The sequence below is a fragment of the Chenopodium quinoa genome, unplaced genomic scaffold, assembly GCF_001683475.1.
Source record: "Chenopodium quinoa cultivar QQ74 unplaced genomic scaffold, ASM168347v1, whole genome shotgun sequence".
In the NCBI taxonomy this organism is placed as follows: domain Eukaryota; kingdom Viridiplantae; phylum Streptophyta; class Magnoliopsida; order Caryophyllales; family Amaranthaceae; genus Chenopodium; species Chenopodium quinoa.
In genome coordinates, this window is record NW_018742204.1 from 255,399 (window position 1) to 277,331 (window position 21,933).

At 34.2% G+C, this 21,933-nt stretch overlaps 1 protein-coding gene across 1 annotated transcript in view; it reads left to right on the forward strand.

The window, feature by feature from the left end:
- The window catches only part of LOC110699177 (nudix hydrolase 3), a 31,454-nt gene extending 10,430 nt beyond the window's left edge, over window positions 1-21,024 (forward strand). The window contains exons 7-21 of the mRNA XM_021876699.1: window positions 205-291; window positions 2,525-2,631; window positions 6,273-6,444; window positions 7,499-7,731; window positions 7,826-7,907; window positions 8,448-8,513; window positions 11,187-11,264; window positions 14,284-14,379; window positions 14,730-14,836; window positions 14,968-15,136; window positions 17,579-17,662; window positions 19,609-19,703; window positions 19,778-19,868; window positions 19,962-20,108; window positions 20,552-21,024. Coding sequence (XP_021732391.1) covers window positions 205-291; window positions 2,525-2,631; window positions 6,273-6,444; window positions 7,499-7,731; window positions 7,826-7,907; window positions 8,448-8,513; window positions 11,187-11,264; window positions 14,284-14,379; window positions 14,730-14,836; window positions 14,968-15,136; window positions 17,579-17,662; window positions 19,609-19,703; window positions 19,778-19,868; window positions 19,962-20,108; window positions 20,552-20,614 — 1,677 coding nt within the window. The 3' untranslated portion in view covers window positions 20,615-21,024. The remainder of the gene's footprint in view (window positions 1-204; window positions 292-2,524; window positions 2,632-6,272; window positions 6,445-7,498; window positions 7,732-7,825; window positions 7,908-8,447; window positions 8,514-11,186; window positions 11,265-14,283; window positions 14,380-14,729; window positions 14,837-14,967; window positions 15,137-17,578; window positions 17,663-19,608; window positions 19,704-19,777; window positions 19,869-19,961; window positions 20,109-20,551) is intronic.
- Window positions 21,025-21,933: the final 909 nt, after the last annotated feature.

Sequence of the window (21,933 nt, forward strand, 5' to 3'; positions counted from 1 at the left end):
TGGTGAGGTTCACGTTGTTCCTGAATGATGTCTGTAATTATCAATTTTTCTCTGTATAAATTAGAGAAATATGTATTCTATAGCACAACTTGATAGAATTTTCTGTGTTCATATTTGATATTTTTGTTGTGTCAAACTTTGAGATACCATGGTGAGGCCTAGGGCTGACCAACTTTTTTTTTTTTTTTTCTTTTGTTGATGCAGCTTGGTGGGATTAGTGACTCTGATAAAGAAGCTCTTGTGTTGGTTCTTAAAGCTGCAATGATAATGGATGATATATTTCACCAGCAGGTTCAATTTTTTTAAACATATGCTTGTACAAGCTTCTTAGATGACTTTGTTTGTGTGGAATGCTTGTTTTTCCGCCTTTCCGGTGACCTTTTAAAGCATATATTCCTCAAATATACTTTTCTTGGCTTGTTTGGAAGTGGCTGTGAAGTATTCAACTAATTCAAATGTTTGCAAGAGTGTGAGATACGGAGAGAAATGAAGTTTTTGCATGTATATTAATCCTTGTTTTACCAATTTCAGTAATTGTGAGGGCTGTGGGGGGAATTGAAGGATTTCCTTTCTTGTCTTGAATTTTTCATTGCCGTATACCGGCAATGGCTAAAATATAAATTAGTAGGGCAATCTTATTCTTAACATCTTGTGAAATTTTGACAGTGACATATCATCAACTAGTGACTGTTATTTGTAGTATTTGCTTAAGGTAAGGTTATCTTGTGAGCTATCCAATACCATTAACAGTGCCTTGTGAATATTCTAAGAAGGAAAATTGAGGTTCTCCAGTTGCTGGTTATGCTGATAAGTTTTGATGAAATTCTTGGAAGGGCACACTTCATCAATTATCTTATGCACTTCAAGGTCAAAGTTAGCTACAATAAGTGTTAGTTTTGAAAGTGATGAAACCTTTCTGCCACAACATTCCTTTGTTTCTAATGGCTTACCATATTTCATTCCAAAGAAATAATATTAAGAGAGAGGAGTTATATTTGTAAAACTAAAAATTATGACCCAAAAAGCAGTTTAGTTATTTCGGCTGATTTGAATATGAATCCCATTAATCCGAATGTGATCCAATCTGATTTAAAAACAATAATCCAATCCAAATTTATTTAGCTTGGATTGAATTGGATTTTGTTGTTTATTTAAATAGTGGACACACCTATCTACAAGAGCATATAATTCTTGATATATAGCATATGATAAAAGTTAATGGAAAAGAGGGTTCTGTTAATCACTGCCGGAGTTAAATTCTATGATTTATGCAACCGACCCAATCCTATTGGAAATTTAGGATTAAGGCTTCGACTGTGATTAAAAATTGTCGGGGAATTTTTTCCTGAAAAGGATTTAGATTGAAATTACTTCTCACCCCCCCTATCTTTATGTGACCATATACTATTGACTCTTCTTTCTGGAAGAAGAGTAGGTGTTAGGAAAGATTTGATAAAGTAATAGCGATTAAGTAAAATGGAGGGTGAGTGTAATAAAAGGTGGATTAAGTAAGAGAGAATGATGGAAAGGTGTAAATGTTGTGGGGTAAGGAGAGCTAGATGGTAAACATTTGCCAAAAATAAAATAAAGTAGAAGTGGGTGTACTAAAAAAAAAAAATAAAAAAAAAAAAGAAGAAGAAGAAGAAGAAGAAGAAAAACAGGCAGTTTTATAGTTTTCTTATAGGAAGCTGGAGTGTTGTGTTTTAAAATCAAAAGAGTCCATCTCTGAAACTGTTGAGTCATTGTTTTTGAGCCACCTTTTAGTTCTGAAAATAATCTGTAGCCTTTATGAATGTCTTAGGTTGGTCTTATAATTTTGGGATGATTACGAATGAGAAGCTTTTGAAGGATTTACTATGAATTAAGTGGTTTTCTTTCTGTCACTGTAGGCTATCTGTAATTAAATTGTTAACATTGATGTCTTGCTTCCTAATTTCCTATCATTTTTGGTGATCTAAATAAAATTTGAATGTTCCTCAAAAAAAAAAGAAAAGAAAAAAAGAATGAACTATTGTTTTAGCCTTGTTTTGTATTCTTCTTTAGTTTATGTCTTTTTCCTTGTCTAGCCTCATCTTATTTTGAATAATGAACAACAGAAAAAGAAAATTTACTAATTGCTCACTTTACTTCACCTTTTCAGCAGAGTGGAGTGCATGTAATTCCTCATAACTAGAAGAGTTGAACCATATATCTGCCAGATTGCTAAACAGTGAACCACATTGTGAATTGTATCCCCTGTCTTAGCTTTCTTAACCATGAGCGGTTTATTTCTCACCAATGTGTTGGACTTTATGCCTTTAAGTATTGATTTTAGCGTGACAGTTCAGAAGTGCTTGATTTATCTTATGTATTTCCATTAGTTTATACTAAAGCAAAAAACTTGGACATGAAAAATCTGGCAGTAGCTGTTTTTTTTTACTTTTTTTTCCTCTCCCTTTTTCTTTTAAAAAATGCAAATGTTTCATTATTTCTACTATACTTTATCTGTGCTGAGAGGTTTGTATCCTTTGTTTTTATTTTACAGGTTTGTGCTAGCAATCCGGCGTTGAGGGATTGGTTGAAGGAGCATGCTGATACCTCTCCCTTAAATAAGTTGAAATGGAAGTACTTTGGTATTAATAAAAGTCCATGGTAAGCACCAGTGTTTATGATATTGCTGTAGAAGGAACTAACTTCAAATTATATATCTCAAACAGTGCTGAAAATGATTTAAGTTGCAAGTAGGAATGGCAATGTGTCAGAATACTTGGTGCAATTTTCTATCTTCGGATTTTAGTCCTTATCTGGCTTCAATCCGAGTTCAATCCTACGACCTTCGAATCCGTGCCAAATATTTTAATTTCATTTTCTAGTATTAACATTCACTCAATTATCGGATTCTAGGCCATCAAACACAGATCTTTCCTTCAGTCTGAAAAGTAAGGGAGATCAATGATCCAAAAGTTGAACACTTAAGATGAATTTTACATTTGCGTTTATATTAATAGATTATGTAAATTTTATAACGAAGGAGTATACATTAAAATTGACAATTTCTAATACGATTAAAGTTTAAAGGTTCTTATTCATCTAAATTTTACAATACAATTGTTAAGCTGAGTGGGAGATCTCTTGAAGTGCGAAGGCGGGTGACGACTGATAAGAGTATAGTGTGTTTTAGGTTTCCTTTGTTTTTACTTCCTCCTTTTTATATTAGTTGACAAGTTTGTTTTTGGGCACTATTCATATAACTTACTTTGACTTCCTTGTGTGGTTTATACTTAGAAAAAAACATAGTTATGAGGGCTATTGATCAATTTCTAAATGTATATTTTCAAATATAAAATTTATATAAGATGTTAATTTTGATGTTTAAAAATATTGATAATTGAAATCATCCGTTGGCATGCCTGAAGAAAAGTATTATGTAAAACAAGTATTAGTTTGTATATATGATAAAAAATTTAAAAATTGCAAGACATCTTATATGTTAGTCTCTACATTGCCTTTGACTCTGACTAGATTTTGATTTGGATCTAGCATTTAATTATCGGATCTAGACTTAGACTTTCTAATTTTGGATTTGGAACAGATTTTTTTTGGTCGGGATCTTATCGGATTTGGGCCAAATTATGTTTAATTTCCACCCCTAGTCTTAGTTTTTAAGGGCGCAAAAAGTCCTTGGAGCCTAGGCGCAAGGCGAAGGCACACACCTTTTGTAGGTGAGTCACACTTTATTCATATAGAAAAGATAAATAAGTGAAAATGAATTTATTAGAAAAGGTGAAAGGGCCATGTGAATGATGTGATCAATAACAAGGGTTCTTCAAATCGAATTATAGGATATGGGATTTCTCTCCACTAGAATTGAAGAAAACCTACCTGCCCATAACAAAGTCTTATGGTATACTTTAGGAAATATAATCTTACACAATAGCTATTGATGCTTTAAAACATAAAGCGCAAAATAAGGTGCAAAGGCGCAAGAAGTAGCCTAGAAAAAAGAGCAAAGACGCGCGTCTTTTGTAGGTCTTTGAGCCTCAAAGAGCTAAGGCACCAACTCTTGAGCCTCACTGTGCCTTGGGCCTAGGCGCGCTTTTTAAAATTAAGCCCTTAGTTTCAAGTAAAGTGCCCTCCTAAATATATATATATATATATATATATATATATATATATATATATATATATATATATATATATATATATATATATATATATATATATATATATATATATATATATATATATATATATATATATATATATATATTATAAAAGTTTACCCCACCCGGTTCACCGGAGCTTAACTCCAATTATATCTGGATCCGACCCGAGTTGTACACTTGACTTATGGTGGTTGATTCTCCCAACAAGAGTTTTCTGCGTTCGGTGAGGCTCGAACTCGAGACCTCCCTAAAACGACATCAAGCTGCTTACCACTTGAGCCAACTCTTATTGGTGCCCTACCAAATACATTTCTAAAAATTGTTGTTTATGTAGTCTAGTATAAAATATCTGTTAATGTATTTCATGGGTGCAAAAATAGTGCTGAGAAAGAAAGATTTGAATAAATTCCATTGGATTGCGAAAACGCTTATGACAAGGTATTGTGTTGAATGCATTCTTAATAAATATACTGACCTAATTAAAGATATCTATTGAGATGTGAAAACAAATGTTAGACTTGTAGTCGAGTAACAAAGGATTTCCCAATCACCATTGGACTCCCTCAAGGATCGACGTTAAGTCCTTTTCTCTGTGCTGTATTTTTTGGATGAAGTTAGAATGTCTATCTAGGATGAGGTACCATTCTATTTGCAAATAGCCGAGACTATAATCGGGGTGCATGTTAAAATGGAGCAATGGAGATGGTCCCACGGGTTTAGACGTTAGATTGAGTTAGAATAAAACAAGGTTCATGGAATGTCGATTTACCACTGCAAGGGAGTCTAGCAGGGATGTAGCTACTTAACTATGGGCTGTAGGGAGTTGTCCAAGAGCAAGTGTTTTAGGTATTTTGGATTGATTTTACATAATAATGGAGATATTGAGCTAGATGTTTAGATTATTAAATCTGGATGGACCAAATGGAGAGCTGCAACTGGGGTATATTGTGAATTGTCATACCCATGGTGTTAAGGTAAAGTACGATGCTGTCATATGTGTTTGATTGTTGGGTTCCAGAAAAGGCGCTCAAAACATGGAAGTTGTGAGATGGATGTGTTGGAATACCGTAAGGCATAATTTGGGAATGCAGATATTCTGGAGAAAGCTGAAGTTGATTCAAATATAATAAGGGACAGCCAGTTATGCTGGTTTGGGCATGTGAAACAAAGACTTGAAGAAGCACACATAAAAGAAGTAGAAAGGTGGGATCATGAGTGTCTTTAAAAAGGTCAAGATTCTAAGATGAATCTAGTAAGGAGTTGAGAAGGATATGGAGAAATTGGATTTATATGAGCGCATAGGACTTGAAAGAAGGGAATGGAGGGAAAGGATCATGGTTTATGATCATTGGGTATGAAAAATTGATTCATGTATCCGGCTCCATCGTTGGGTTTAAGGCTTTTATGTTATTGACTACAGATTCGCTTAAATATTTAGTGACTTGGTAATTCTCTTATAAATTCATTTAATCTACTAAAGTTGTATCTAAACACATTAACAAGTGACTTTGCTAGCGCATTATGGGCTGAGATAGCCAAGGCTTTCCCATATTAAACACTAGAGGAGATAAAAAGAAACTGGGTTTATTTTTCAAGCTATGTAGTATAAAGTGCTTCTTTGTAGGACACTGGGCTGTGGGCACCTTGTCCTCTTATTGTATCCCCTTTAAATTTTTATTTTTTAATTTTTTTTGTGCTGTGTTAATTAGTAATTTTGTTCTGCAGGAAAGTTAAAACATGCTGACCATTAAAATAGTTTGGATCAAATTATCCAACTATAAACAACTGTTAAGTAATCCATATTAGTTCTTCAATTTTTAAAGTTTAACTCAGCTACTGTAACCAAGGAGAGTAGGAAAAAGGACCACATATGCACCTTTTTAGGTGAGGATAGAATGAGGGGCAAATAACGTATGAGGATAAAGTGAGCAGATGTTGAGAAAGAAATTAGGAAAACAAAGGGAGTAACTCAAAATAAATACTTAGTAACTCATAAAGTGAGCATTTAAACAATCCTATGATATTTGGGTCTTTTTACTGTTATTCCTGTTACCTTATGACTAATGTGCTACTTGAAAGCGAATCTGTCTGTTTCTAGTGACTGATCACTGTATTGTTTGATTACAGGTCGTGCCTAGATGAAAACCAGGCATTTCTAAGTACGGCTGATTCTGCAATTATAATGCATTCTCATGCCACAAAACTGGTGTCTGGCTGGAAGGGACTTGAGTATAAAGCTGCATTTCCTCTAGCAAAGTCACCTGGTGCAAATTTTTATCCTTCAGATATGGACAAACTGGTACATGTTCATTTATCTTTTGATCAACTTTTTTTAATGCATAAATATGATGCAATGGCCTTTTCCTTCTTTGAGGCCTTGCATAATGGAAAAGGGGATGGATGTGGAGAATATGCTTTTTTTTTTTTAGTTCATAGAAAGAGTTGCAATTTAAAAAGCTAAACAACAGTCAATACTTTCTTTTTTTACCTTCATATTTTAGTGCTGGGAATACCATTCTGTCTTTTACTTTCCAAGGGAGACCCTTATCCCATTTCTGTATCTAGGTTGTGTTGTTATGATGTGGGTATGGCAGTATGGAGTCCAATAATGATAAATCGACATGGTAACTGAGCAAGCTGACTCAACACACATTCTTCTTATTAAGTTATTAGTTCTGGAATTAACAATAGTGACTAGCAACAGAAAAACATAAGGTAAGCCTAATTAACACCGTTTATCAAAATGAACCTTTTTCAGATACCTTTCATCTTTACCATGCAAAGCAATTGTTCCCCGTTTCACAACTTAGTAAGCTTGAGCATGTAAATTGACATACTCCACATTTTGTTTATTAAATTTGTTAGTTAGATTAGTGTTGAGTAACTTGAGTCTATGTAAACATAATATCCATGCAAAGTCCTTGACCTTCTTATCTAACTTTTTTTACTAAATAAAGTTTTTACCTTTTACTACCAAATAAAGGTGGCCAAAGCCGAAAGAATAAGAGTTTTGTGAGTGGAATTTATGTAGATGATTGAGAAAGAGATGCCAGTAAAAGGGTTCAAGGAACCTACTAATTTTTAAGTCCTGGTAATTGGATAAATCTGGTAAAGTTGTCTTCCCTTTCTGAGTAATCAACTTGTTTCTTTCTTGTAATAGTTGTAAATACATTTTCCCTTCGTAATTTTCTTAAAGAGGTAACAGTATCTAGGTTTGGTTGTTTCAGATGCTCTATTTTTATGTTCCTCTCTGTTTGATTTAAATTATAAAAGCTATTTTGATCATAAGCTTTGGTTAAATTGCTTGTCATTTTCCATGCAAAAGAATTCATGTCAACATACTTTCTCCCCAGGAATTTGAATTATGGAAAAATAGTCTTTCTGAGGATGAAAGACAAGAAGCGATGGGCTTTTTTAATGTCATAAAAAGACACAGCGGAGTCACAGATACCCCATCTGATGGGGGCAATGCTGATCAATCTATCCATGATCTTTACTGTGTCCCATTTTCTCAAGAGTATTGGTCTTATCTCACAAAAGCTTCAGAATTGCTTTATAAAGCAGCGGAACTAACTAGCTTTTCTAAGTGAAGTCTTGTCCCTCTATGCTTTCGGATTTTCATTGCTTAAATTTATTTCCTTATTTATTTGCATTTTTTTATTTGTTTTGCTTGATTGTAGCCTGAAGAAGCTGCTGTACAGTAAGGCTGACGCATTCCTTTCGAATGATTATTATGATTCTGACATAGCCTGGATGGAATTGGTCTGTGATTTTTATCCTTTAATATCAAATTTGTTGTACAAAATATCTTTAAAAGTTTGGTTCACACTGGTTTAATCTAGCGATTTCCTTGGGAAAACATAATGAAAATATTATACAGAAACTAATACTTTCCTTTTTGGATGCTAAAATTTATTTCCCGTTAATCTTTATGATAAAAGTAAATTGAAAGTGAAAACTATATTTATGATGTAATAATCTCGTAGCTCCTTTTGGTTTGGGAGCCTTTTTGTGTCTGTTAGTAATGACTAATAAGCAGACTATTTCCCTTAAAAAAAAAAAAAGCGGACTATTTTGTAGTGTCAGTCAGTTGCTGAGCAAACCTCTGGTTGTGAAAGTGGTTTCTTATGTTAACCATCTCTCAAAATATTGAATGCAAAACTTATCTCTCAACATATTACAATGTATAGATCATGTGTTTTAATGTTGAAATAAGCTATGCAAATTTTAGAATGTTGCTGCAAATTTTAGAATGTTGCATTTCCAACTTTTTATATTAATTTATTTTCCCCAATTTTGTAGGATTCAAAACTGGATGTAACCATAGGACCATATGAAACTTATGAAGATGCACTTTTTGGATACAAGGTATGTTATATTGCATGGTAATGTTCTTCTGGGAGATTCTGACCAAAACTTGGGTAGCGTATCTTGAAATGATTCTGGTAGTGAAACTTTCATATGTAACGCTTTGTTTTCATACTAGTTTCAGTATAAAACTGGTTGATATGGTGAAAAATTGCTTCTCGCTAAAGAAGGCTTAAGAGCTATAAGATATGGATGTACCTTTAGTGTTCTTGAATTTATGATTGTTTTCTGTCCTCTGTTTTGTCTTGATGAAAAAACTTCATTCAGTAAATGCTAGGCTAGTTTACTAGGCTTCATTGCTCAGCTTGGTCTGAGATGTTGATGCATCATGATTTTTAGTGACTCTTGTATCATGCTTTAGAATTCTTATACATTAACTAACTCAAGCATTGATCTTCTTCCATTATACTGTTGGACTTTATTTGTTCAAAATATTGTTATCGAACTCACTCCCCAATCTCCACCCCGCAAATCTCGTTTTTTTTGTTTGCAAATATTAGATTACTGTCCATTTGCATTCAAAATCAGCATGCAATCTGGTACGGCCAAATTTCTATACCAAATATTTTGTCAACTCCTGTCCATTGTTGGCATATATGTGTTAGGTGAAATGAAGTAGTTAAGAACGCCGTAGATCTAGGGTTTAAATGGTAAATCCTAGACATGTGAACTGATAGTGTAATTTTCTAAAGGAGTATTTCATTTGTTACCTTTTTACTTTGGGCTTTTCCATTTGGTACCCAATTTCTTTCCGGATTTCACATGGTACTACTATACTTTTAATTTATACTCGACCGTAACATTCTGTTAAATTGTTTTGTATTCTTCGATTTTGGTGCCATGATTAAGGTTTCAAGAGGGCGTTTAAGCCCTTAAGGTTCAAATTAGAAAGAAAGAAAGAAAAAAAAAAAAAAAACTTAGAAATGCCTCGATTTACGTGCGAGAAAATTGTCTCAATTTGCATTTTTCAATTTGTTTGCACAAAAAAAAAAAAAAAAAAAAAAAAGGGAAAGTTTTGGAGGTCATTATGAGTTTATGATCTTTATGGATCAAGTTTCGAAGTTGAAATTAGTTTAAAAAAAAAAAAAAAAAAAAAGACCACAAATGCCCTAAATCAATGTTTTATTTAATGGGATGTTATGGTGGAGAATAATTTAAAATAACTATGGTATCATGTGGAATATAAATAAAAATTGGGTACTAAATGGAAAAGCCAAAGTACAATGATACGATATGGAAAATCCTTTTTCTATATAAAGATGTTATTTGTTGAGGCTCTTATTTGGGAGGGCAAGGTAAGCACTTGGTATTACCAATGAATGTTGTCATGTGGGAGTTGGAACTTTTGAAGTTGGATGTACTACTTCACAGCTCACTCTATTTTACGTTCCCTTTTTCTACTTCTTTAGACTCCTTGATACTTTATGTGAAAAATGTAGGTATAAGTTTGATCGATCTCATTTATTTAATGGGAAAATGATACTATTTCTGCAGCAAAGCTTGACACTTTGCATATATTTTATTTTATTATTATTTTTTAATCTTACTTGGTGTACTGTACATTTAATCAACATGGAATAAGTTTGTCTTCTAAAAATTCATATCACTATGAGTTACTCCCTCCATCCCATAATACTTGACATAGTTACCATTTTCGTTCATCCCAAAATACTTGACACGTTACTAAATATGGAATAGGACCACTAAAAAAAATAATTTCTTGTACTCTTTTTGGGACCACAATCCCCAAAACCCAGTTAAATTCTACATTTTTCTCTCTTCACTACACCCACCTCCCCAACTTTTTATTTTTCTTACAATATAAAAATACAAAAGAGAATCCTTTATATAATAAACAAATGTTTTAAATGGATCCACTTGTAGTTTTCTTAAACTCCGTGTCCACCCCAACATCCCAAGTATTACAGGACGGAGGGAGTATAAATTAAGAAAAATTATCTTTTAGCATAACGGATTTTACATCCAGGTAATAGTGGTTCAAACTTCAATTTTTTTTTTCCTGATTAGCTTTTAGAGGACTCAAATTTCCAGTTAGCTTTTTAGATTTCTGTTGAAGTCTTTTCTTTCTTTTGCTGCAAAGTTATGCCTATAAATCTGAAAACAATGGTCTCTAGGGAATCATCTTGTGCCATGCTTGAATTCTGCAGCAAGATGATATTACAAGTGCAAAATTTTGAAGTTTATGTTGCTTAGAATTGTCATTTGAGCTCTTTATGTAGAATACTCCACCCTCCAAATGGGTTTGGACATGTAGTCATTGCAATTTGGGCAGAATGAAGACAGTACTTTCATTCTTAGCCATACATAATCCAAGTATTTATGTATTACATTATTTACAAAATAATTTATTATAAAAAAAAATTATCGGTGTTGCTGTATGCCTGTACCTACAATGTATATATGGACACTAGTAACCTTGTTCCCATTTCTTATAGTGAATAATTTTTTTTCTTGTTTTTCGATCCATACACATTTCTGACTCTCGTATCCAAGTCAGAGCATCAAGTTGAAGTAAATGCCCATAGTCCTCTTCTGCCATTTATTCTAATGTTCACTAATTTAGTTAATTCTTTTCTTGGTAAAGTTCATTTGATTTAAGTTATCATTCATCCTAGAAGCCTAGTTTGCTGATGACTTTTCTTAATGTTGCAGGCTACATTTGAAGCATTTATTGGAGTTCGAGATGATGATGCTACAGCTAAACTAAAACTTTTTGGTGATAATTTATTGGTATGTTGATTTATTCTAGGATGATTGCTGCCTTTAATATAGAAGAGTTTAACTAATTTGTTTATAATACAAATTAAAGCCTATTACATCCTCCATTTCCCTAAATCACACGTGCTGGCCACTAAATCAATCAATCAATCAAAGCCTTAATCTCACAAGTGCGGTCGGCCACTAAATGCATAGGAAAATTTTGTGAATTTATGTTGAAATTGCATTGAAAATGTGTGTAAGCATTTAATCTTACATTGATTCTCCTTGTTATCAATTGATATATAAGTATAGTATGACTTATATTTTGAAACATACGTTTGTCTAAATTACCTTATAATTAGGCAGTCGAATTGTTTCTAAAATACCTTTTTGTTTCAAAACCTTTTGTTTTAGAATCACACCTTCAAGCTGAAAATTAACTTGATTTGACACTCATATGATCGATGATCAATGTTGAGTTTAGCCCAAATGCACGGTGTTGTTGTTATGGACTGACTAGACTCACACAACAACAATCACAAAGATGGCAGCAGGCAAGAAACTGATTTCATTAATAAGGGTTAATACTCAAACAGTCAAACACAAGGTAACTTGATAGCTTTAGGCTATCAATCTCTAGCCAAAGATGACTTTAGGTTATCACTCTCTAGCCAAAGATAACTTTAGGTTATCACTCTCTAAACAACTTGAGGTTGTCAATCTCAATTCACTAGTTCAATATTCAAAAGACATGCCTTCCTACTCCTACCCTTTTCTTTATATATACATATGAATTAGGAAATTTTGACTTTTGCTACCTCAACTGCACTTTTGCTACCTATGAAAACTTTTATTTTATTTTACAACCTAACGTATGCCCTTTTTTTAAATTTTGCTACCTGTTAACAGAATCAGTTAGGGTTCCATTAAGTTTATTTTTTATTTTTTAAAAAATAATAATAAATTAAAAATTTAAAAACTTAAAAATTAAAAAATTAAAAAAAAAAAAAATCCAGCCACCCCTCCCCTCAATTGCCACCCCTTCCCTCCCCCCCCCCCCCCGCCGGTGGCCGGCGCCTAGAGCTTCGGCCAACGCCTGCGCGAACCCATCCCCCTCCCTTTCCCCACCCTACGCAGCCCCCCTTCCCTTTCCATGACGTTCTCGCTGCCCCGGCCCCCTCCCCGAACCAAAACCACCCCTCTTTCCCCTTCCCCCCACCGGAATCCGCCCCCCAGCCCCGTTCCTCCCACCGAAATCGACCCCCCTCCCCTTCGCCTACCGTTTTCGGCCTTCCCTAACCCTAAACCAGCACCCCAAAGCGAATTTAGGGTTTCGTTTTGGGTGGTTTTGGTTTGGGGTGGGGGTCGATTGGCTGGAGTTCGCTGCTTCAATGGTGGCTGGAGTTCGCTGCGTCAATGGTGGCTGGAGTTCGCTGCGTCTGTTGCAATTGGTGTTGCGGGGTGGCTGGTGGTCAGGTGCGTGGTGGTTGGTAACGCAGAAGACGGGGAGGGGGTCGGGGCAGCGAGAACGTCGGGGAAAGGGAAGGGGGCTGCGTAGGGTGGGGGAAAGGGAGGGGGGTGGGCATCGGCCGCCGGCAGGGGGGAGGGAAGGGGTGGCTGGGGCTTTTTTTTTTTTTTTTTGTGGCTGACGGGGAGGCATTTAGGGTGGCTAAGGAGGGAGTGGTGGCCGGAAGGTGGTAATGAGTGTGGCTGGATCTCACTAGCGGAATTAATAACGGATTCCGTTAACTGCTAGCAAAATTTAAAAAACGGAATTTGATAGGTAGTAAAATAAAATAAAAGTTTTCATAGGTAGCAAAAGTGAAGTTGATGTGTTTGACAGGTAGCAAAAGTCAAAATTTCCTATGAATTACAAGTAATATCTTAATAATCTTTGTCTTGTTGCCTCCTGCTTTTTCATTCCCAGCTTCTTATGCTTGTGTTGCCTCCATAGTGGAACATTAATGGTCTTTGTTCTCTAGTGCTGAAGTAGTTACTTTTCTCTTGCTTGTCTGCTCCTCTGTTTTACTATGTTTGCTCTGATGTTCTGCTGGTTGTGGCTTGCGGTTTCTCTGGTGTACACCAGCGGTGGTTGTTGGGTCATCACAGTTGTTAGAAGAGAATTATCAAATATGTGTTGATTCTAAGGCCAATTTATATTTGCCAAATTATTGTAAACTCTTGCAGAAAAATTAATAATTGGATGAATATTTCTAAGTACTTAAAACAATTCGTATTGATCAATCGTATGCATTTGAAACAATTCGTGCTGATTAACCCTATGCATTTGAAAACAATTCATATTTAATTAATATCCTAGGTAATAAAACACTATTTTGGAATTTGCAGTAACTTTAAAATAAAGATAAGTAGCTGAATAAAGTTCAGACCTTTCAATAAATATAAGTCATTGTCAAAGACATTAATCCACTGCTCACTATACTTGGATGAGTAGTAGTGCATGCAAGTGCTGTGTGCAATGATGAGTGCTGTGTGCTGCGAGAAGTGCATCAAAGTCAGCACACCAAGATAGCGACAAGTGAATGTGCAGGAAAACAAACCTGTGCCTGCTGGCTGGTATTGTGCGGAGCCTTCGATGAGTGCTGTGGCAGGTGGAAATTTAGTTCCCCAAACAAATGTTTTGGGCTTGTGCCAAAGCTACTCAGCGCTTATTCTGGTGTGGGCGTGTGAATGCTTGCAGGCAGCCTTGTGCTGCCGTGGGATTGACAGATGACCTTGCCTTGAGGATGTATTGACTACCTAGCTTGTGCTATGATCTGCATACCCTTCTAATTATATCCAAGCACTAGTGCAAGTAAGATCTGCACATTAAATATTTCCGACTTGTACTTCAACATGAATAAATCGATTATAACTGGACCAACTCCTTCAAAAACTCTAAAGTATTTAAATGACTTTGAAATAGTAAGAAAAACACAAACAAAGCATAATAGAGCTCAATAATGATAACCTATGCAAATAAGACCGTGAATGCCGCTGAAAGGCTAATTGTGTTGTTGTTAACTTACTTTTTTGTTTACTTTGTTAGGTTTTGGAGCAAAATCTTCCAATGAAAGACACATTCAAATCCAAAGATGTCACAGCCGCTCCAATTCGTGTCATCCAGCTTCTTTACAATGCTGGGGTATGTTCTTCAACCATGAATACATACATCTATTATTGGCTTAATCTGTTGATTATGTATACCCATTTCATCGCTTCCATGCGGTTTTTATGCTATTACAAGTTATTGCATACTCTCCTACTTGTTGTAACAAATGTTCCAAATTTTAGTATTATATATGCACTCTTGCTTGTACTTTGCATCAAACAAGGTTTTAGATGAAGTAGTGCAAGAGGAGTAAGATGCATCTACGGAATAATGTAGATGCAAAGTAAAAGCTATAAGATGTATTGAGAGGGTGCTGTTTCTGCTATAATATTTGATTATCTTGATTGGAGAAGAAGCGCTTTAAGATGTTAGTGTTACTTCAGGATGTGAAGGGACCTCAAACTGTTGCATTTAACTTACCAAATGATGAACGCATTGTGAAAGATCGTGGTACTTCAATGGTGATGCTTAAAAATGTCTCAGAGGCAAAGTAAGTCAAGTTTTCTTTTCCTTGACTGCAGTGTTTATTTATTTATTTATTTCTATCACTGTTTGCATGCTATTTTTACTTATTGTTATTGTTATGCTTTCTAAATATCTACCATGACATGACTGGACCAGGTTCAAGCATATTCTTTTTCCAATAGCCGAGGGATGCATATCAAAGGAGCAGCAAGAGCTTGTTGACTTTGATTCATTCTTCACTCACACAATATGTCATGAATGCTGTCATGGAATTGGTCCTCATAGCATAGTGCTTCCAGATGGTCGGAAATCAACAGTGAGATTGGTAAGTCTACCGAGGCCTTCCATTTTTAATAACTATTGTTTGTTTGAATTGAACACTCTTATTTCAAGAATCAAACAGTAAGAACTTAGATGACTAAAAATGGTTGAAGAGCTATTTGCAAAATGATCATGTTTTACTACACTGGCTCAGTAAAGTGAGATAAATAATTACTTTTGAGTAAGCACTATTTATTTGGTGAACTAAAATTGTTGAACTAGGACTAGAAGTTAAAAATGATTAGGGAACAAAATATTAACCATTTTCATTGCATCCGCATCATAGCTTTCAACCTTAGCTTTAAGCACAAAAATGATGATTTTAGTACTCATCTTTGGTATATGGACTTAAAACACCTTTGAGGATAAAAATCATTTGCTAGTTGCTTCTTTGAGTTACAAGTCCTTTTTTCCCCTCTCCACTGTTGGAGCCTAACTCTTGCTTAATATTATTTAAAAATTTTGGTTTACACTCATAAACATGTTTTAACCATGGCCTTAAATGATTCGGTGTATAAAAGGTTTTCGCCCAATACGAGAATAAAAATTTATCTTTGTGATGTTATGTCGTTACTGTAATTACTCACTTTATAGGACAATGCTATAGTATGCTCATTAGGGCAGTCTCAATCATAATTAGAGTACTATTTATTTAGTTGATATGTTACTATCGTTGTGGCTGTTCTTGTTCTCTAGGAAAAGGCCGAAAAGTATTAAGGAGACTAGGATTAAGCCAATCAAACCGATGTCTTCTCATAGTGATTTATTTTTTGTTTTAGTTTAATTAAACCATAGACCTATAATCTAGTCTTGGGACAAAGAGATTGAAATTGATTGCGTGAGGTAAATTGATCAAAAGGGGAAACAAAGATGAGATAAATACTATTGATGGAATTCAATAACTTTTTTGTAAAACGATGTATATTTCTTCTGCTCTATTGTGGCACTACTCATACTCTCTCCTATTACATCATATTCTGATTTACCCGAAAATAAAATTATAGACAGGTAGGATCTTATTGGATCTGTCTCAATTTGTACTTTATGAAAACTAAATTCTTTTTTTTTAAACACTAAGAAAGATATTGCATTGGCAAGTGTGAAATTCTTAGTGTTGCAAGTAATATGGAGCAGAGTAAGTATTATAATTTTTTTCAGCTTCATTCAACAATTAGGTACAAAGTTATAACACATGGAGATTAGGTTAACATGGACAAATGGGTTTTTCATTTGTTTGCTTGTATTATCAACTATGTTTCTATTATTTTATGGTCCCTACGAAAAGTGTAAGATAAAGGCCCCTTACGTAAATAACTTTTTTTTTAATTTTATTATTTGGATATATATTAATAAAAGACAATGAAAAAAATAGCTTATTTTATCTACCATAATGCATCTTAATACACAATAGTAGACTGTAGTTTTGCAAAATACTATAATATTTCTCTCTTCTTTTAAGTTTATAACAACTGATTTCTTCGAGCTTTTGGTGTGGCAAATAATCAAATCAGCACCAATATTTTCTAGCTATCCTTCTCAATTGACATTGTAGCTAAACTATTTGACCTTGTCTGTGACATTGATGGCCTCAAGTAGGATTTTATGAACTTTAGTTTTCAGTCAATGCTACAATCACGGGCACTGTTAATGGAATCCTATAGGTTATTGATACATTTAGATGACAATTTGCAAGTTTGAAAAATGTAAGAATATTAATGGCATACAGTGATTTCGTTGCCATGGTATTGATTTGCCATATTTGAAGTGTTTGAAGGCAGTAGACATTGGAATCACTGCTTCCACTGGCTGAAAACTTGAAGCCTTTCAAATTTGGGAACCGAAGAAGGAGGTGGAGAGGTTGTTATTCTTGTTAATTGCTCGGTGGTTTCCGCCTGTGAGCAACTTAATTAATGAAAGGAAATAAGGAATCAAACAAAATTATGAATTGTATGACTTATGGAGTTTTAGTTTACTTGTACTACATTCTGGCTGTAGACTAGTGGAGGATAAGTGGAGAACTATAAGTCTATAACCTAGTAGAAGACTGATTTTATTTAGTTATTTTAATATCGGCTCCCTTTCAGTTGGGGCCCTTGGTGGTTACACTCCTTGTTTATGCTCAGGGCGGAACCTGAGTGTAATTAATTTAACTTTTGACAGGTTGATGTTCTTACTAATTTTGTCAATTTGTCTTTTTGGATTTGTTATTTTAAATGATAGGTGATTTAATTTTGTACTCTTATTGCTGATGCATTTGGTAGAGGCAATGTAATACTCTCTTATGAGCTTTAAAATGAGTTACCTTTCCCCTTCCCTGTTCAAAATCTTGATGCTCCTATATTCATATTGCTATTATCTTTCAAAACAGTTTGACATTATGGAGGCTGTTAATTATTGCTTGCTTGTAACTTCTTGAGAGAATGTTAACAATTTACTTGTAAAACAGGAGCTTCAAGAACTGCACTCTGCATTAGAAGAAGCAAAAGCAGATATAGTAGGCCTTTGGGCACTAAATTTTTTCATCAGTCAGGTTAGTGATTATGAATGCCTCTTTCGTTGTTTTGAAAATTGTGAGGCTTCTTGATGCTACTTAACTTTCTTACCGCTCTTCATTTTGTAAAATTACTTTTCACCCTAGTTCTCTCTAGTGATCCACATCTTTTTGAGAAATCTTGACATCATTTTTAATTTTGAAGAATTTGAACCTCCTCTAAAAGAATACAAAATATAAGTTAGTTTACGATACCAATTCATCATAAATTGTTACTTGTTTACATCGACGCAAACATTATCATGTAACAATTTTGATAACAAGACACCACTTGAATCAAACTTTAACAAATTTATCACACTTTTTTAATTATGGTAAATATTGTCGAGTTTGTTATAATAGATCAAAAGGAGTACTAGTTTCAAGTCAATTGAAACACAAGATATCATAATTGACATACACGTGTTTAAGAACTCTTATAGTCAACTTAGCATCTATGAAGTTCATATCTTTTTTTGTTCGATCCCCCGCAACAACAATCGGGAAGTGACTGGAGTTGTTCACCAAGAACTGTGCCCCGAATCCGGATTAGCCCAAAGGGTCAACCGGGTGGACAGGGGCGAAGCCAGGATTTTCAAGTCCCGAGGGCCGGACTTATTAGACAAAAGATTGATGGAAAAAATTAAAGTGTACTAATATTTTATTGTCACCAAAAAAACATTAGTTAAATCGTACTCGATGATTTTTCATAGTAGCAAAATCATCAATCAAAGATTAAAACACTTAAATATACGACAATCTCTTTTTCTATGTATACAACCAAAACATCTCTAAGAAAATCATCTTCCTTTTTATTCTCTAGTTGAACTTTGACGATATTCATTGCAGAAAAGACCCTCTTCTTGTTGAATATTAACTTTTTGTAAAAAAAAATTTGCCTTTGAAGTGGAACCCTCCTCTTGTTGATTATTAACTTTTTTTGTAAAAAAAAAATCTAGTGTTTTTGATTTCATGATTTAATCTATATCAATACAAAAACTACAATTCTCAAATTAAGTAGAATATAACCTAAAATTTGGTCCTAAAGGTTTATTCAATAAATTAAAAATTACCCAAAATTATTAAGTAAATAAACATATTAAGCAAGTAAACAATTAATCACCCCCTTCAAAAAAAGTAAACAACTAATCACTTTCTAAAAAAAAAGTAAACAATTAATCACAATCATGTAAATAGCACAAAGAAATTTAATAATTGAATGACATAACATAATTTTAAAAAATTAATCAAAAAGAAGAATTTTAAAAAATACCTGACTTGGTTAAACCCAACCCACTAGATGGGATTCGAACCCAACCCACTTGGAAAAATAAAACATTACCCAACCAACAAGACAAGGTATATTTATTGTTATAATTGTGTCTTGAATATTATACAGTATATACTAATTATAAGGGGGGCCATAAACTACTTCCTCCGTTTTTTTATTATTGCACCATAAGAGTTTGGTGCAAATATTTTGGTAGTGGAAAAAAGTAAGAGAGAGAAAGGTAAAAATACAAAATTGTCCATCTGACATATTGATAAACTAAAAAGTAAGTGTGAAAAAGCAAGGGTATGTTGGGTATTTGTAGTGTGAACACAAATAATTTTTTTCCTAAAGAGAAAATGGTGCAATATTTGTGAAACTTCCTAAAAAGGCAAGTGGTGCAATAATAAAAGAACGGAGGAAGTATAATATATGGGCAGCAAATCTGGGCCGGGGAGGCCGGGCCTCCACCAGCCCCCCCTTTCCCTTCGCCCTTGCGGGTGGAACACCAAAAAGTTCATATCTTTTTTATATTATGGTATAGTTAGTGCCTGCAGAATGCATCGTCTTTAGTATTGTCAATCCCAAATTATTCCTGTTCAAAGTTCTCTCTCAAATTTATTGTATACTCCATATTAGTTTGTCAATCTCAATGTATTCTTCTGCCTTTTGATAGAATCTACTTCCGTCAAGTTTGTGCAAATCAATGTATGTTTCCTTTCTTGCGGGATGCTTTCGCTCCGTGCGCTTTGGGTTAGATGAAGCCCATGGGTAAGCAAATTACTGCGTTGTTTTCAATTCCACTTTTCTTCTATATTCTTAGTTTATGTTGGCATTGTTTTCAGTAAGGGACAAGCGTTGCAGTTTAATTGGTTATTTGAGAAAGAAGCATTTATTCTGCATCCTGATGGGAGGTTTAGCGTTGATTTTGACAAGGTTTGATGCTCAAATTATATATGCTTAGCGTTAGTCATTCGTTGAATAAATCTGATATTTTATTTGGTTTTTTGTCTTTGTTTTTATTTTAAGGTTGAAGATGCTGTTGAGAGCTTGTGTAGACAGATATTAACCATACAAGCTACTGGTGACAAAATTGCTGCCAGTTCACTTCTTGAGAAGTACTGCAAAATAACCAATCCATTGCGACTTGCATTAGACAAGTTAGAAAGTGCAGAGGTATGAACTTTCAAAACTTAGTGTAAGGGCAAATGGGGACTCATATCCTATCAGTGGATAGGCTGATCACTGATTCTTAAGAACCATCACTTTTTGTTCTAGCAAACATCTTTTGTTGCAGTGTCTCTGATAGACCAGGATTTTGTTTTCGTTTTCTAAGTCTGATGTTGGTTGTCCATTCAAAAATACCATCGGCATCAATAATATATAAATGGAGTTTATTCAAATGTTTTAAATAGTGGATACCAGTGTTTTTGTAAGATTGGAAAGTATTAACTTGTTAGAGCTGCTACTCTGTATTTTAAAAATAGTTGTCCACAGATCTCTTAACCTCTTAACCCACTTTTGAAGATATCTTGTTTTCTTTGCCCTCCTTTAAGCTTCTATTACTAACCTTTCTACCCTCCTTTTATTACTAACACTTGATCTTGGATGCGTTACAGGTACCAGTTGACATAACTCCAACATTTACCACTGCAAACCAATTATTGCATGGAAGGCCCTGAAACCTGCTAGAAATTTGTTGAATATATGCTCCAATACTTGAAGTCTCATGCTTTACAATTGTGGTAAACTGTTGCTGCTACATTTTCTCTCTGGTACCAGATTACTGCAACGCTTGAAGTCTTGATATGCCTCACAATTGTGGTAAAATGTTGCTGCTTCGTTTTCCCTCCAATACCAGATTATACAGAGATTGTTTTTATTCTATGATCTCAAGCTTGGATATTGGTTTTGGTTTGGTTGCTTTGCCTGCATATTTATCCCTAAGCTAACAATAATGCTATGGCTTTATCCCTAGTCATTTGATAAGGACCTTAAATTATCCTATGACAGTGTTGATGTAAAAAAATAATTATCCAATAGAAGTTGCAATAAAAAGTTGGCTTGCTTTGTTTTACAAGTTACATGGTCAGTTTAATGTGTAAATTTCAAGATTTAAGAAACTCTTCCTTTATGATCGATAAGACGATAAGGTGAAAAACTACAATCCCAATTCAAAGGACAAAAATGATTTAGTATTCATAATTTCGAGAGTACAATGATAACCAGCGCAATACAATACATTTAAATATAAGAAGCAACAATTGAACTAAGAGATTTGTAGAGCTGCACTCGAGATTAGTATAGTCGCACTCGATGGCTACTTGTTCAAAGAGACGGCTTTACTGAATATTAGCGTCAACAACTGTACCATTCAAAGAGACAATGCGATGTCATATACATGCCAGGAAATACCATTGTAACATGCACTACATTTGGAGTAAGTTAAACAACAAAATTTGTTTTGAATTAATTTATACTTTGTTTGTTTTTACAGAAAATATTTGAGCTTACCTTTTTCAATCTAACCTTTCTTGTCAATCGACCACTAGCCAAGTAGTCTATGTCAAAATAATATAACCAAAATTGTAGGATGAAGTTAACATTCAATCACCAAACTGTAAGATGCTTAGCAAGCAAATTGAGATATTATTGATGATCATACTAATCAGGTTACTGATTCTGTTATGACAGAATGTGAGGCTGCACAAGTAAAGGAAGCTCGAGGAAAGCTGAAGCAATAAATGAGTTGAAGACTAAGCCTGCTGCTAAGCTTAGTTTCTAGAAGTTTCTAGTTTCTTCTAGATTTTGGTGTAATAGAATTCCGTTATTAGATTTCTTATGTCAGAATAGTTTGTTACAAGATATTTTCAGGTATTTTGTATAAATACTTGTAATAGAATACAACTTGTAATACAGTTCATATTTTCTCAATGAATGAAATAGAAATCTGATTTTGCTCTCTATTTTTCATCATATTCAAAATCTCTTCATGGTATCA